This window comes from Salvelinus namaycush, chromosome 1 (genome assembly GCF_016432855.1).
Source record: "Salvelinus namaycush isolate Seneca chromosome 1, SaNama_1.0, whole genome shotgun sequence".
In the NCBI taxonomy this organism is placed as follows: domain Eukaryota; kingdom Metazoa; phylum Chordata; class Actinopteri; order Salmoniformes; family Salmonidae; genus Salvelinus; species Salvelinus namaycush.
In genome coordinates, this window is record NC_052307.1 from 33,617,704 (window position 1) to 33,632,667 (window position 14,964).

Below are 14,964 nucleotides of genomic sequence, written 5' to 3' on the forward strand. Positions count from 1 at the left end.
TCTCCTCCTTATACTGTCTCTCTATACCTCCATGCTCTCTCTCTTTCTCTCTCTCTCTCTCTCACCCCTCCCTCTCTCTCTGACTTGCTGTCCTGCACCCCGCCACCTCTATAGTTCTGGTTCGTTGCTATACCCTTAAACTAGGCCAGGAAGGAAGTCACATGACGTGCCCACCATAAATCAGAAGTGAAGTCTCTTCCCCCTGCTGTAGGATCTCAGCTTTTATTTGTAGAGGAACAGGAACATTATTATTCAATTCATGACATCACTTTACTGAGGCTTGCCTGACGTTTCGCTATATGACTTCCCTTTGCTAAGAGCGAGACGCAGAGACACGACAGGAAACACAGGCGTGGATAATGGAAACTAAACTGCATTTGTGCTCTGTCAGTTTCTCCCTGTGTGTTTGTCTTTTACTGCATTGTGTGTGTGGCTGGGTGTGTGTGTCTGTGTTGGGTAGGGTGTGTGTGGCTGGGTGTGTGTATGTGTGGCTGGGTGTGTGTGTGTGTGTGGCTGGGTGTGTGTGGCTGGGTGTGTGTGTGTGTGGCTGGGTGTATGTGTTGGGTGGGGTGTGTGTGTGTGGCTGGGTGTGTGTGTTGGGTGGGGTGTGTGTGTGTGTGGCTGGGGGTGTGTGTGTGGCTGGGTGTGTGTGTTGGGTGGGGTGTGTGGCTAGGTGTGTGTGTGGCTGGGTGTGTGTGTGGCTGGGTGTGTGTGTTGGGTGGTTTGTGTGTGTGTGTGTGTGTGTGTGTGGCTGGGTGTCTGTGTTGGGTGGGGTGTGTAGCTGGGTGTGTGTTGGGTGGGGTGTATGTGTGGCTGTGTGTGTGTGTTGGGTGGGGTGTATGTGTGGCTGTGTGTGTGTGTTGGGTGGGGTGTATGTGTAGCTGTGTGTGTGTGTTGGGTGGGGTGTATGTGTGGCTGTGTGTGTGTTGGTTAGGGTGTATGTGTGGCTGTGTGTGTGTGTTGGGTGGGGTGTATGTGTGGCTGTGTGTGTGTGTTGGTTAGGGTGTATGTGTGGCTGTGTATGTGTGTTGGTTAGGGTGTATGTGTGGCTGTGTGTGTGTGTTGGTTAGGGTGTATGTGTGGCTGTGTGTGTGTGTTGGTTAGGGTGTGTGTGTGGCTGGGTGTGTGTGTGTGTTGGTTAGGGTGTGTGTGTGCTTGGGCCTTTTCCTGTGTCTCTCTGTGCCACTTTGACGAAACAGAAAGTCGTCACCTTCACACCGGTGCTGAGCTCCCATGTAGTTCCAAAGGCGCTTGATTTGTGACATAAAGATGGGCAACACTTCGATCTGCATTGCCATCAGGTCAAGTGAGACACGTGTGTGTTTCTAACAGTATTGTCTATGTATGCGTGTTCCTCTACAGAGGTGCTGGACAGCATGGCCAGGTTCCGGGCTCTAGGTGTGTGGAACTACACCATGGCGACTCTAGCAGAACACGAGAGGGTTCTGTATGTAGGAGCTAGAGAGGCCCTGTTCGCCCTGGACCCTAACGACATCAGCAGACAGCTACGACCTCAGGTAACTACACACACACACACCTCAGCGCAGCAGACACCAACGACAGCTGGGACCTTAACCCCACAGACAGCTTCTTGTGCAACGTTCCTTCACTTTGTTGCATGGCAGTAAAGTTTCCTGATTCCGATGCCTTCTGTTCAGGGGTGGAGGGGGAACAAGGCTATTACATGATTATGGGAATGTTAATCAGTGTAATTAGCCTCGTACAATAAAGGCTTGATAAAATGTCTTAAGATGCCTCTGTCCCCTCTCATCTCATATCCCACTCAGACATATACCAGCACTATGGGGATTGTTATCTGATTAAACTTTCTAATTAGCATGAATTGGACTGTTGTGTGACTGATGATGAACACGCAACAGTTCTGTGTTGTGAGCAGCCCAGTAATAAGCAGCCCACCTGTTCGCTGCTGCTCTGTCTACCAAGTGTAGAGGGATGATCGGGCCACTGGATGCCACCTGCCCCACTGTCTTCACTCTGCACCTATCTCAACATCTGCCTTCTCATTCTGTTATCCATCTCTCTCTCTGCTCCCGCTGTCTCTAAATCCCATCTCTCTCTATCGGTCTCTCTCTCTCCTCCCGCTGTCGCTAAATCCATCTCCCTCTATCTGTCTCTCTTTCTCTCTCATCCAACTCTCTTTCTATCTGTTACTGTTGCCGTCTCTCTCGTCCACTCATCTCTCTCTCACACACACATTCCTCCCTCTAATTCTCTCTCGCTCTCCCTTTGTCCCTCTCTCTATATATATATATATATTTATATTTATCTTTCTTTCTTTCTTTCTTTCTCTCTCTCTCTCTCTCTCTCTCTCTCTCTCTCTCTCTCTCTCTCTCTCTCTCTCTCTCTCGCTCTCTCTCTCTCTCTCTCTCTCTCTCTCTCTCTCTCTCGCTCTCTATTTCTCTCCCTTTCTCTCGCTCTCTATTTCTATCGCTCTCTCAGATTGAGTGGCCAGCACCACAGGAGAAGAAGAGAGAGTGTGCCACCAAGGGCAAGAACAACCAGGTACATATCCTAAAAGTTTCTGTTTACATTTGAGTACCACCTTAGACTGAGTACCCCTTTAGACTGAGTACCACCTTAGACTGAGTACCCCTTTAGACTGAGTACCACCTTAGACTGAGTACCCCTTTAGACTGAGTACCCCTTTAGACTGAGTACCACCTTAGACTGAGTACCCCTTTAGACTGAGTACCACCTTAGACTGAGTACCACCTTAGACTGAGTACCCCTTTAGACTGAGTACCACCTTAGCCTGAGTACCACCTTAAACTGAGTACCACCTTAGACTGAGTACCCGTTTAGACTGAGTACCCGTTTAGACTGAGTACCACCTTAGACTGAGTACCACCTTAGACTGAGTACCACCTTAGACTGAGTACCACCTTAGACTGTGTGAGCCAGTGGTTATTGCTATAAATGGTTGAATATTATGCTTCAGTCTCAGCCCCATCTTTCCCCCTCCTACAGACGGAGTGCTTCAACTACATCCGCTTCCTGCAGAGCTACAACCACACCCACCTCTACACCTGTGGAACCTACGCCTTCCAGCCCAAGTGCACCTACATCGTGAGTGGCTTTCAATGGCCCAAATGACAGCCTGTTCCCTACTCAGTGGTCTACTTTTGACATGGGCCCTGGTCAAAAGTAGTTTACTATAGGGGGAAAAGGGTGCCATTTGGGACAAATAGGGCCAACTTCATCCCACTCCCTCTGTCAGGGTGTTGTATTAGGGTTGTATTAGAGTTGTATTAGAGTTGTATTAGAGTTGTATTAGGGTTGTATTAGGGTTGTATTAGGGTTGTATTAGAATTGTATTAGGGTTGTATTAGAGTTGTAAAGGGGTTGTATTAGAGTTGTATTAGGGTTGTATTAGAGTTGTATTAGGGTTGTATTAGAGTTGTATTAGGGTTGTATTAGGGTTGTATTAGAATTGTATTAGGGTTGTATTAGAGTTGTATTAAAGTTGTAAAAGGGTTGTATTAGAGTTGTATTAGAGTTGTATTAGGGTTGTATTAGAGTTGTATTAGGGTTGTATTATAGTTGTATTAGGGTTGTATTAGGGTTGTATTAGACTTGTATTAGAGTTGTATTAGGGTTGTATTATAGTTGTATTAGGGTTGTATTAGGGTTGTATTATAGTTGTATTAGGGTTGTATTATAGTTGTATTAGGGTTGTATTAGGGTTGTATTATAGTTGTATTAGGGTTGTATTAGGGTTGTATTATAGTTGTATTAGGGTTGTATTAGAGTTGTATTAGGGTTGTATTAGAGTTGTATTAGAGTTGTATTAGGGTTGTATTAGGATTGTATTATAGTTGTATTAGGGTTGTATTAGGGTTGTATTAGACTTGTATTATACTTGTATGAGAGTTGTATTAGGGTTGTATTAGGGTTGTATTAGAGTTGTAAAAGGGTTGTATTAGAGTTGTATTAGAGTTGTATTAGGGTTGTATTAGGATTGTATTAGGGTTGTATTAGAGTTGTATTAGGGTTGTATTAGGGTTCTATTAGAGTTGTATTAGAGTTGTATTAGAATTGTATTAGAGTTGTATTAGGATTGTATTAGGGTTGTATTAGAGTTGTATTAGGGTTGTATTAGGGTTCTATTAGAGTTGTATTAGAGTTGTATTAGAATTGTATTAGAGTTGTATTAGGATTGTATTAGGGTTGTATTAGAGTTATATTAGAGTTGTATTAGGGTTGTATTAGAGTTGTATTAGGATTGTATTAGGATTGTATTAGAGTTGTATTAGGGTTGTATTAGAGTTATATTAGAGTTGTATTAGAGTTGAGCTGTCCTTGTGGTGGCTTCACAGCTAGCAGCACCACTGACATGGTGTCATGTCTCATATCTTCTATCTCCACGCCTCCACACCACATCCTCCCTAAGGCTGAATCCTCTGTGTCAAAGGAAAGAGTATTCAATGCCAACGAGGCCGTGGTATCTGGCTCTACATGTGTTTGTAACGGTGATATGATAAGACAGTGTGGTGGATGCAGGGAGCGAGGACTGTGGCTCCTGTTACAAATGTTGTCACGGACAGACAGAGCCCGGAGCTGTGTTAGTCGACACAGACCCCTGACCACCTCTGTCTCTCCACAGAATGCAGACCACTTTAGTCTCAACCCTGGCTCCCTTGAGGATGGGAAGGGCAAGTGTCCCTACGACCCAGCCAAGGGCCACACAGGCCTTATAGTGGGTAGGTCATCTATTCTGTTTTATTCTATTCTGTTTTATTCTATTTATTCTGTTCTATTATGTTCTATGTGTAACTGTTCTCTAATTGTGCCTATCCTGCCTATCTCTGTGTCTCTCAGACAAGGAGCTGTATTCAGCCACACTGAACAACTTCCTGGGTACTGAGCCTGTGATACTGAGAAACCTGGGACAGCAACACTACAGCATGAAGAGTGAATACCTGCCGGCCTGGCTCAACGGTGAGAGAGAGAGAGAGAGAGAGAGAGAGAGAGAGAGAGAGAGAGAGAGAGAGAGAGAGAGAGAGAGAGAGAGAGAGAGAGAGAGAGAGAGAGAGAGAGAGAGAGAGAGAGAGAGAGAGACAGAGAGAGAGAGAGTTTCCCGTGCCAATAATGCAATTGAATTGAGAGAGAGAGAAGGGATGGAGAGAGGGGGATGGGAGAGAGGGGGGAGATGGAGGAAGTTAGGGAGAGGAAAAGTGGAGAGGAAGAGGGGTTAGATGGAAAAAGCAAGGGATAAAGGATAGTCTATGTATGGGGAAAGAGTTGAAGAGGGAGACGAGACACGGGAGATAAGAAAAGGACTGGGTTAGAGGCTAGCTAATAGGAGCAGAGAAGCAGTGAGATGGAAAAAGCAGGCGAGAGTGTGAAAGAGTCTGGTGGAGGGGTGAGAGGTGGAGAGATGAGGTTAGAGAAGTGGACAGGAGGGATACGTGAGGGAAGAGGGGTGAGAGAGATGAGGGATAGTGAGAGGGTATAAAATTGAGACGAGGTTAGAGGGTTAAATTGCAGCGCATGTGAGAGGGTGGGAGATTAGGGGGAGTGGAGGTGGCAGTGTGTGTGACTGTGCAGTCGTACGTGCGTGTTCATATATCGTGTGTGTGTGTTGTCCCATCAGAACCTGACTTTGTGGGCTCGGCCCTGGTGAGGGAGAGCAGTGGAAGCAAGGAGGGGGACGATGACAAGATCTACTTCTTCTTTAGTGAGAGAGCTGTAGAGCTGGACTGTGACACGGAGCTCACTGTGGCCAGGGTGGCCCGCGTCTGCAAGGTAGGCTACACGCACACACACACGCACACACACACACACTCACACTCACACACACACACACACACACACACACACACACACACACACACACACACACACACACACACACACTGCCAACGGAACACACACACAAGCAAACCACTCAATCCTACTCTGCTCACGGCCTTTTTACAGTGAGACTCAAACACTTCCAACCCTCTTTTCACTCTTTCTTTCCAGTCACTCTTCTCACCCAGTCCTACCCTCATTAGGTGTCAATAGTTATCAGGAGAAGTTGTGAGTTATGAGCTCAGAGTTTGCCATCCACTATCATTACATCATACAACCTGTTGTTTTTCCTGGTGAGGTCAAAGGATAAACCCTTGCCCCTAGACTACCTCTCATAACTTTTCCTCTGTCCCCTCCCAAGTCTATCAGACCACTCTTCTCACCCAATTAAATCCTAAAATGGTATCAAAATCCATTAGCAAATTATAATGCAAGTGAACTGATTTTCCCCTCCACACTGGCAATATGCCACCTCTCCTGACTCCTGTCCCCTGACTGACTCGTGTGAGTCTCTCCCCTCAGGGTGATCTGGGGGGCACCAGGACCCTGCAGAAGAAGTGGACCACCTTCCAGAAGGCCAGGCTGGTGTGTTCTCTCCCCGAGCGACACGTCACCTTCAACAACCTGCGGGCAGTCTTCACCCTGCCAGGCACCGACTGGCGCACCACCACCTTCTATGGCATCTTCCACGCCCAGTGGTGAGTCACAATAACACTACCGCCAGGGGGTCCGGTGTGCCAAAGAGAATAGGCTCTCTCTCGCCAACTTAACTTAGCACTTTTGTAACACTGGGTTAGTGTGACTTCTTATTCTACACTATCTAAACTTTTCCAATTCTTTTGAAAATATTGTCTTATGCCCAAAATTACAGTTTTAACGGCCTTTAGTCAGCTAACGTGTCTTCTCTGTGTATGGACCTTTTGAATTCTGTTATTATCTCCTAGTAGAGCACAACCATCATTCTGTTTCTCATACAAACAGACAATGTAAAAAATGACAACAGAAACAATCCGTCTCGTTAATAACCTGAAGCCCATCGTTTGGTTGTTCTCTCCTGTCCCAGGGGCGATGTGGATGTGTCAGCAGTGTGTCAGTACCAGATAGGGGAGGTGAAGAAGGTGTTTGATGGCCCTTATAAGGAGTACAGAGACGCGTCGCAGAGATGGGGGCGATACACTGGCACTGTCCCCAGCCCACGGCCCGGAGCGGTGAGTGATGGAGGGAGGGTGGAGGTAGGGAGGGAGGGAGAGGCGGCGGAATAGAGTGACTTGGACAGGGAGAGTCTGGAGAGTGATCAGAGCCAACAAGCAATGCCAGCCTGTCCTGCAACTAACAATGTTCCTTGTTTCTCCCTCTCTCTCTCTCTCTCTCTCACGTCTCTCTGTTCTCTCCTCTCTGTCTCTTCTCTCCTTTCTTCTTCACGGCACAGTGTATTACGAGCTGGCATAGGGAGAACGGCTACAACAGCTCTCTTCAGCTGCCAGACGCCACCCTCAACTTTGCCAAGAAGCACCCTCTGATGGAGGAGAAGGCTCAGGCTCGCCCCCTACTGCTCACCAAGGGCATCAACTTCACCCGCCTGGCAGTGGACCGGGTCAGCGCCCTGGACACGCGGGCATATAACATGCTCTTCTTAGGCACAGGTAGCTACTGACAGGGCGTACAGCGTGGGCTAAGAATCTACCCACTGAAGATGGTCGAGTTTGAAGTTGCCGCAAGATTCCGAATATTTTTGACCTGACCACCGTTCCTAAGCTTAACCACAATGGAGGAAACACAAAACTGACTGAGATCAGTGTACTGTGTAAGAACTTCCCATACGCAACATAACAGTATAGGACCAAGACAGGTCCCAGATTAACCCATATGCCCACCAAAGATGCCCTTAACCACAGCTGTAGGATCAGTTTACTTTAACCCCCAACCCTCCTGAGAAAACCCTCAAGACCCACAGTTTGCCTGAGATCAGTGTTCAGGTAGATTCAGGACAACTTCATCCTACTTCCATAAGATTGTCTCACGTCAGATAGCACGACGACTCCAGCTACGTGGCCGGTTGAAGACGGTTGAAGACGGTTGAAGACGGTTGAAGACCGCATGTGGCCTAGGAAGGACATGCCTGTCGGGAGACGATGCCTTTCATCAATAACATACAGTACATCCAACTGCAGTAGCTACTTCCCATTAAGTAGCCTACTACTTAGAATTCCACTCACTGCAGTGCAGTGTAGAGTGAATCCCTGACTGTGCCTGCGGTGTGTTGGAGGCCTATGACTGTCAGACTGACGATGGGCTCAGTAGCTTGGCAGGCCCCCTGCTGCCTTGCTTCACAGCACAAACTCAACGGGGCCCTTGGCACACGTACACACTGCCAATTGGGCTGCGGGCTTGATTAGCTATTAACTGCAGCAGGGTGACAGCTGATGCGGAGAGAACAAGTCTGGCGAGGATGGTTAGGAACGGAGGATGGGAGTAGGGGATTAGCCGAAATGCTCTCGACACAGCGAGAGAGGAGCATGATACGTCATGCATGATACAGCATTTACGTGTTTGTGTGTGCGCTTGTGTGTGTGTTGCTGCTCTGCTCTGTGCCAGGCTCCCGTAGGGTCCAGGGTCAGTCCCTCACATTATCCATGACAGTCCCACTGTGGTGAGGGCAGGAGGCAGGGCAGGTTCAGCACACACAGCAGATCTCTGCTCATAAAAGTGCCATACACCCAGACAGACACGCAAGGTCACACCGCCGGCAGCAGCAGCTCAATTGCCTTTCAATGCAGGGGATGTAACCTTGCTCCCAATATTACCCAAAGAGTAAACTACAGTACAACATTCTGAAATGATGTTCCTCTCTTCTCATCCTACCTACTTTTTTCTGCTTTCCTCTTTATCCCCTCTTCTCTTTTCCCTCCTCATCACCCCTACTCTCTTTTCCTCCTCTCCTACTCCCCCCCCCCCCCCCCCCCCCCCCTCTTTTCTCTCCTCTCCTCCTCTAGCGGACGGCTGGTTACAGAGGGTAGTGATCCTCGGCTCGGAGGCCCATGTGATTGAAGAGATACAGCTGTTTGATTCTCCCCAGCCAGTGGACAGCCTGACCATCTCTCACACCAAGGTAACACTCAACACTAAGGCCAGGCGATTTCCCCATCCGTACATATAGTCCATATAACTAGGCCCAGGAGTTTTCCCTGGCCCTACACCATCATGGACCATCACTAGGGTCAGGAGTTTTCCCCAGCTCTACACCATAGACCATCAAGTTGTACTTGTACATCAAGCTGCTTCACACTACAGAAACAGGAGGTTGGGTCCTGCCCTATGGGCCGTTCTGAGTTTACTTACACATAGACCATCACTGGACCAAGAGTATTCCCTGATCATGTGACGCAACTAGGAAAGACTTCGGGCCCTACTCATCACCATTATGCTCTCACATGTCTGAGTGTCACCACTCTGTTTCACTGGCATTACACTCACATGCTGATCCTTATCTAATTAAACCAGGCTTTTCCTGGCCAGCTATTTCATAACAAGCTTTGCTCTCTAGCCAAACAGAGAAAGAAGAGGGGAGGGAAAACAAAATGTTATTGTAATTGAGAGCGATTATCCCATTATCTCCGCTGCCCTCTGTCTGACTTGTTCTTTTTCTGTTTCTCCCATCCTCCTCAACTATCTCTATCTCCTCCCTCTCTCTTTTTCCCCTCTTGTCTCTCTCTCAACCCCCCTCTTTCTCTCCCTCTGTCTCTGTCTGCCTATGTCTGCAGAAGTACTTGTACATTGGCTCACGTTCAGAAGTGCTCCAGCTTCCCTTGGCTAACTGCAGCCGCTATCAGTCGCAGCCAGACTGCCTTCTGTCCCGAGACCCCTACTGTGCCTGGGACAGTGAGGGTCGCGCCTGTGTCCGCATCGACCTCCACCGCGGGTGAGCATGCCTGCCTCTCCCCTCCACTCCCCCTCTGCCCCTGCTCAGTGGTTCTGCCTCCCCCTCTTCTACTTGGTCCCTCCTCTGCTCTGCCCCTGCTCAGTGGGCTGGGTCCACCTGTGCTAGCAGCAGCTCAGTGGAGGCCAGTAGCAGAAAAACATGTTATTAATGCCTGTTCTCTGTGCTCTCTGTTCCACAGGTCTACCTCCTCCCTGTCCCAGGATCTGATGCTGGAGAGATTCAGCAGGGGCAAAGCCAAGTTTGACAAGCCTGTGGCCATCCCCAGCCCTGGTGAGTAGGAGAGAAACTGGACTGGTGGCCCCTTGTGGCAATAACTGGTCACTACAGTTGTAGTTTTTTGATAGTTATTGAATGGATTTGAGCTTAGAATTTAGTAATTGAATCAAGTTTAATTCAGTTGAGTTGAACTAAGAGTTCAGGAATTAAACATCTTGGCTAACACATACCCTCTCTCTCTCCCAGACAACTCTCGACTGAGGAATGTGACAGTAGTGGTAGAATCAGACATGGTGCTGCCCTGCCAGCTGGTGTCCAACCTGGCCCAGCCCTCCTGGCTCCTCAATGACCGGGAGCTGCAGCTAGGAGACGAGGAGGCCGGGGGGCCACGCTTCGACCGGGCCCTGAAGGCTCTGGTGGTCCCCAACGTGATGCCTGTGCACGCAGGACGCTACGTGTGCTACTCCGAGGAGCAGGGGGTCAAGTTTCAGACGGAGCGCTACCAGGTGTCGGTGGTGGCCAGTTCTCCTGTGGTCATGGCAGCCCGGGCCCCTGACGGCAGCATGGGTCTGTTCTGGGTGCTGGTTATCACCCTGGGGGCCGCTTGTCTACTACTACTGGTGGCAGCTCTGTATCTGAGGAGGCGTCTGAAGCTGGCCATAGGTAAAGGAACAGAGATGAAGCCCCTGGAAAGCACCTTGGTCTACCCCATCACCCTGCCCAAGGAGCCACCTACCTTCGTGCCCAGCAAGATGCCCAGCGACGAGGACCGCTTCTGGGAGACGGGCGCCAACTACTACTACTCAGACGGCTCGCTGAAGATCGTTCCCGGCCACGCCCTGTGCCCCAGCAGCCAGTCCCACCACCACGCCCCCACGGCGTCTCCCAGCGCCATCCCCGGTCAGCCCATCCACTCCCCCAGCCGGCTCAGCCTCACCAACATCAGGGGCTCCGGCAGCAACGGCTACATCCGCCTCAACCTGAGCTCGGCCGGGGAGGATAGGGTTAGCGGGGGTGGTTCTGGTGGAGGAGGGCTGGGGCTGGGGCTAAGCGGGGGCGGGAACGACTATTCCAGCCCCTTCAAGGAGGAGCTGCGTCGGACCCTGCAGCAGAGGAGCGTGCTGCCTGACGCCAACCCTGAAGAGTCGTCTGTGTAGCAGCAGTCGTCTTTCTCCACGCCCGTTGTAATGAAGAAAAAAATGAAAAAATAGACAACGAACGGCAACTAACCTACCTCCCTCCTTTAGAGGACGCATCTCTCTCTCTCGACACCACTCTCGCTCCATGCTCTCTCTCTCTTTTTTTCTGCCAGTGCTCGTTTGGCTGACTGTGACTGGTGGTAGATGTTTCTTTTGCACACAGCATGTGATGTGACACACACCAACCCATTCCTCAGCATCCTCTCCTGTTATTGTGTTCCCATACGCCACACTGACTGTCACACTTTACCTTCTTCACCAGTTTCACTTGCTTTCACTGTGCAAATCCCAAGCTGTGTAAATTCGGTATTTAAAGACAATTGAACTCAGAGAGCCTACACCTCAAACAAATGGAGAGATTTCCTGAGAGAACTCCTTCAGGATAAGAGACGACCAACAACTCATGACAAGGTTGTAGCTTCAGGGCTAAACCAATAAAGCAAGCAGCACGAGTTGACTGACTGAAAGATAGAGGAGCTGGCTTGCTTTTTTCCCTGTTCTGTTGAGGACTTTTTCGCTTGCTGCACTTAACACGGGAGTAAGTAAGTCAATTTTGTATTTGTGAGCAAAGAGAGTGAGAGAGTCACATAAAAGACAAATGAATCCCAAAAACAATGACGACAATCACGTTCCCCTCTCAGGGGGTAAAACCTGGGAAGGAACGAGTGGGACAAAGAGAGAGAAAATGAAGTGAGTTTTGTTTGAAAGACATGGGGGGTTTACATGAAGGACAAACTCTTAATTAGACTTTCTCGGCTCAATTTGTACTTTTTTCACGTTGCCAGTCTATCCTCTGAGAAAGTCTTCAACCCCTGCCACATTGATATATTGTGACAATTTAAATTAAGACATTTCTATGTTCTTTTTCTATGTCTTGCGGACTACGGAAGCGACAAATAGAGACCAATGGCTTTAAAGCGCCTCTCTGTGAATGAGAATGTGATGGAAGCGTGTACAAACGTCTCATATCCCTGCACAAAGTAGATATCTCCCCAAATAACCTCCACACTAGTAAATACATTTTCGCACTACTTTTACAATAACTACACTACACATTTACACAAGTGGTTGATGGGAATTTAAACCCCTTCTGATGCTTATACACTTCCTTGGGATATGGTTATGGACATGTCTGTTTGACATAATCCCACAACAGAACCTACAATAGCACACTCGCTTATTATTCTGAATTTCAGATAAGACAAAGGCATTGTTTTCAGTAAAGTAGCAGGGATGGCATGGGGGAATGTAGGTCAACTCTCACTAAACTGTTGCGACTGCAGTGGATGTCTCAACAATTGCTTTACATAGTATGTTTGTGTCTGGGCGGGGTTGGTGGCGAGTTGAACTGCCAAAAGGACCTCCCTCCCTGCACCGCCCTGAATGCCAAACGTGGTGGATGTACTAGTGTGTCCTGGAGGGGACGGAGGAGCACTGTACCTGGACACGCCCTTTAACCACTTATTTCCCTAAACCCCACCCACCTACCTAATGACGTCCAGAGAATGACCTGGCACCACTGTGGAAAGCCTGAACACAGAGAGAAGGATGGACACTCAACTGTAAACACACATTGCCCTGTGCTGTTGGAGGGACAAGCAGAGAACAGATGGAAGATAGATGAATGGCCTGTGACAAACCAACAGCTCCAGAGAGCAATCAGAGGCACATCAATCAGAGGTATGGCTCTCTCTCTCTCTCTCTCTCTCTAAAAGCCTACAGACACACAAAGATTCTAGCCAGGCCCAAGATCTGTTTGTGCTGTCATGCCGACTCCTATGTCACTGTTATGGCTTGGCGTGAACAATTCTGGAACTATCCTAAGAGACACCCAAAAACCGAGCCAGAAAAATGAGTGTCACAATCAAGAGTTTTACAGCCTTTGAGATTAAACATAGTTGTTTTATTATGCTGCGTCATCTCTACTCTCATGGAAGTGGCCTTTCATATACAATTATCACTATGTGTGCCCACTCTAACATGTTAGTTTTCCCCTTCCTGTGCTTTGTCTTCCAGGGGTGGCTGTGTGACACATCAGCAGGGACCAGAGAACAACACAAGACAAAGAAAGAAACAAGAGGGTGACAACGTTTCTTTCTTTCTCTCCACAATGTAGACTAGAGACAGCTGAAGGCGATGTAGAATATTGCAACGATCCCTGAGTTGAAGAGGTACTTACTTACTTGGCCATCAGTGGTTAGTTCATCCTAGTGTTGCATGACCTTCTCTGCAAATGTACTGTACACATCTCCGATAACATGCTCATAATTGTAAAAGAAGTTTATCATGTTTCAAACTTTTGCCTACACTGATGTTCTCTAGGGAAAAAAGAATATATGGTTAGAGTTGTTAAGGACTTCATTATGAATACATCTTAATATGTTTTCTTTTGCCGTGCCTCTTCACCTTCGGATGAGCCAAAGTAGACTGCAGTTGCTTTTTTTTTTCTTCAACATTATTATTTAATATTATTTTATTATTCCACTTTGATATTTAAGTTTCAACAGTCCGTCCAACTTCACTTCAAAGAACTCTCATGTCTAGAACTTTCCTGCATATTTTATTTAGAGCTTAATTTCTTTCAGAAGGCAAAATGTTCGTGGCTGGTCAACATCCTGTTTACATGTCAGTAGTAATCTACTGAAGCGAACCCCTGATTCCCTAGCTCATGAAAAGGTAAACAAAAAACTTTAACCGTCATAGAACCAACCAACCACAGCAACCTCCTTAAAACCAAATGATAACTCATAATTTGATGATCTAAGGTTTGATACTAAATCTTAAATATTTATAGATGCCTTTAATTTGAAAATATGTACGTTTTAATATGTTACCAAGCACTGGTTCAGACACTTAACCATCTATTATGCATCAACAGCTACAGGAGCTGTTAAGATTGGTATAGATATTTATCTGATTTGTCTACCAATGGACATTATGTCTGATAAGTCATGAAACTGTCTTAAAAGAAAGTTCTCCATCAAACTCACAAAAGGGATGTTAGGCTAAGGGATGTTGGGGAGGCAGGTAGCCTAGTGGTTAGAGCGTTGGACTAGTAACCGAAAGGTTGTAAGATCGAATCCCCGAGCCGACAAGGTAAAAATCTGTCGTTCTGCCCCTGAACAAGGCAGTTAACCCACTGTTCCTGGGCTGTCATTGAAAATAAGAATTTGTTCTTAACTGACTTGCCTAGTTAAATAAAATGCTAAAGCTACCAAAATAAATATTTGCCCGTGTGTAACAATTCTGGATATAGATAGGCTAGTTATTACAATATACCTGTCAAAAACAATGCCTTCCACAGTCTTCTCAAGGCTTTCGATTCTGCTGTTATTCAATATTATTATTGTTATATTATCATTATTATTCATTTCTTCCGTTTTGGCTTTAAGTTGCAAAGGTTCCTCTGCCTGTTCGTTCACAATCTTTTGTTTGTTTTTTAAAGGATGTTAAGTAACTTATTTCGCTTGTACAAACATGTCGATATTTATTATCATTGTACATATGTCCTTATTTTTTATATGTGTATATATACATGAATAAAAGTAGAGATCGACCCAGATTGTGTGTGTGTGTGTGTGTGCTGGTGGTTCATGGATATAATCAAACCAAGAGTATGGGTGTAAGCATAAACATCTCTGTTATCCAACATTCAAGGGTACAACATTATACATGCTGCAAATGAAAATCGCAGTGTGCTTCAGCTCATTAGTGCAATAGCAGCCTGAGCATTCAGCGCATTAGAGGCAGAATGTGCAAAGGATGTAGTCGTATACTCTCACTAATTGAAACAAG

At 47.2% G+C, this 14,964-nt stretch overlaps 1 protein-coding gene across 1 annotated transcript in view; it reads left to right on the top strand.

Moving 5' to 3' along the window:
* LOC120037207 (semaphorin-4C-like) overlaps nucleotides 1-14,731 on the top strand; it is a 52,925-nt gene extending 38,194 nt beyond the window's left edge. The window contains exons 3-16 of the mRNA XM_038983414.1: nucleotides 1,363-1,517; nucleotides 2,461-2,523; nucleotides 2,989-3,087; nucleotides 4,625-4,721; nucleotides 4,840-4,959; nucleotides 5,615-5,766; nucleotides 6,337-6,512; nucleotides 6,878-7,022; nucleotides 7,244-7,457; nucleotides 8,808-8,923; nucleotides 9,576-9,733; nucleotides 9,933-10,024; nucleotides 10,217-12,849; nucleotides 13,186-14,731. Of these exons, the coding sequence (XP_038839342.1) occupies nucleotides 1,363-1,517; nucleotides 2,461-2,523; nucleotides 2,989-3,087; nucleotides 4,625-4,721; nucleotides 4,840-4,959; nucleotides 5,615-5,766; nucleotides 6,337-6,512; nucleotides 6,878-7,022; nucleotides 7,244-7,457; nucleotides 8,808-8,923; nucleotides 9,576-9,733; nucleotides 9,933-10,024; nucleotides 10,217-11,127 (2,498 nt within the window). The 3' untranslated portion in view covers nucleotides 11,128-12,849; nucleotides 13,186-14,731. The remainder of the gene's footprint in view (nucleotides 1-1,362; nucleotides 1,518-2,460; nucleotides 2,524-2,988; nucleotides 3,088-4,624; nucleotides 4,722-4,839; nucleotides 4,960-5,614; nucleotides 5,767-6,336; nucleotides 6,513-6,877; nucleotides 7,023-7,243; nucleotides 7,458-8,807; nucleotides 8,924-9,575; nucleotides 9,734-9,932; nucleotides 10,025-10,216; nucleotides 12,850-13,185) is intronic.
* Nucleotides 14,732-14,964: the final 233 nt, after the last annotated feature.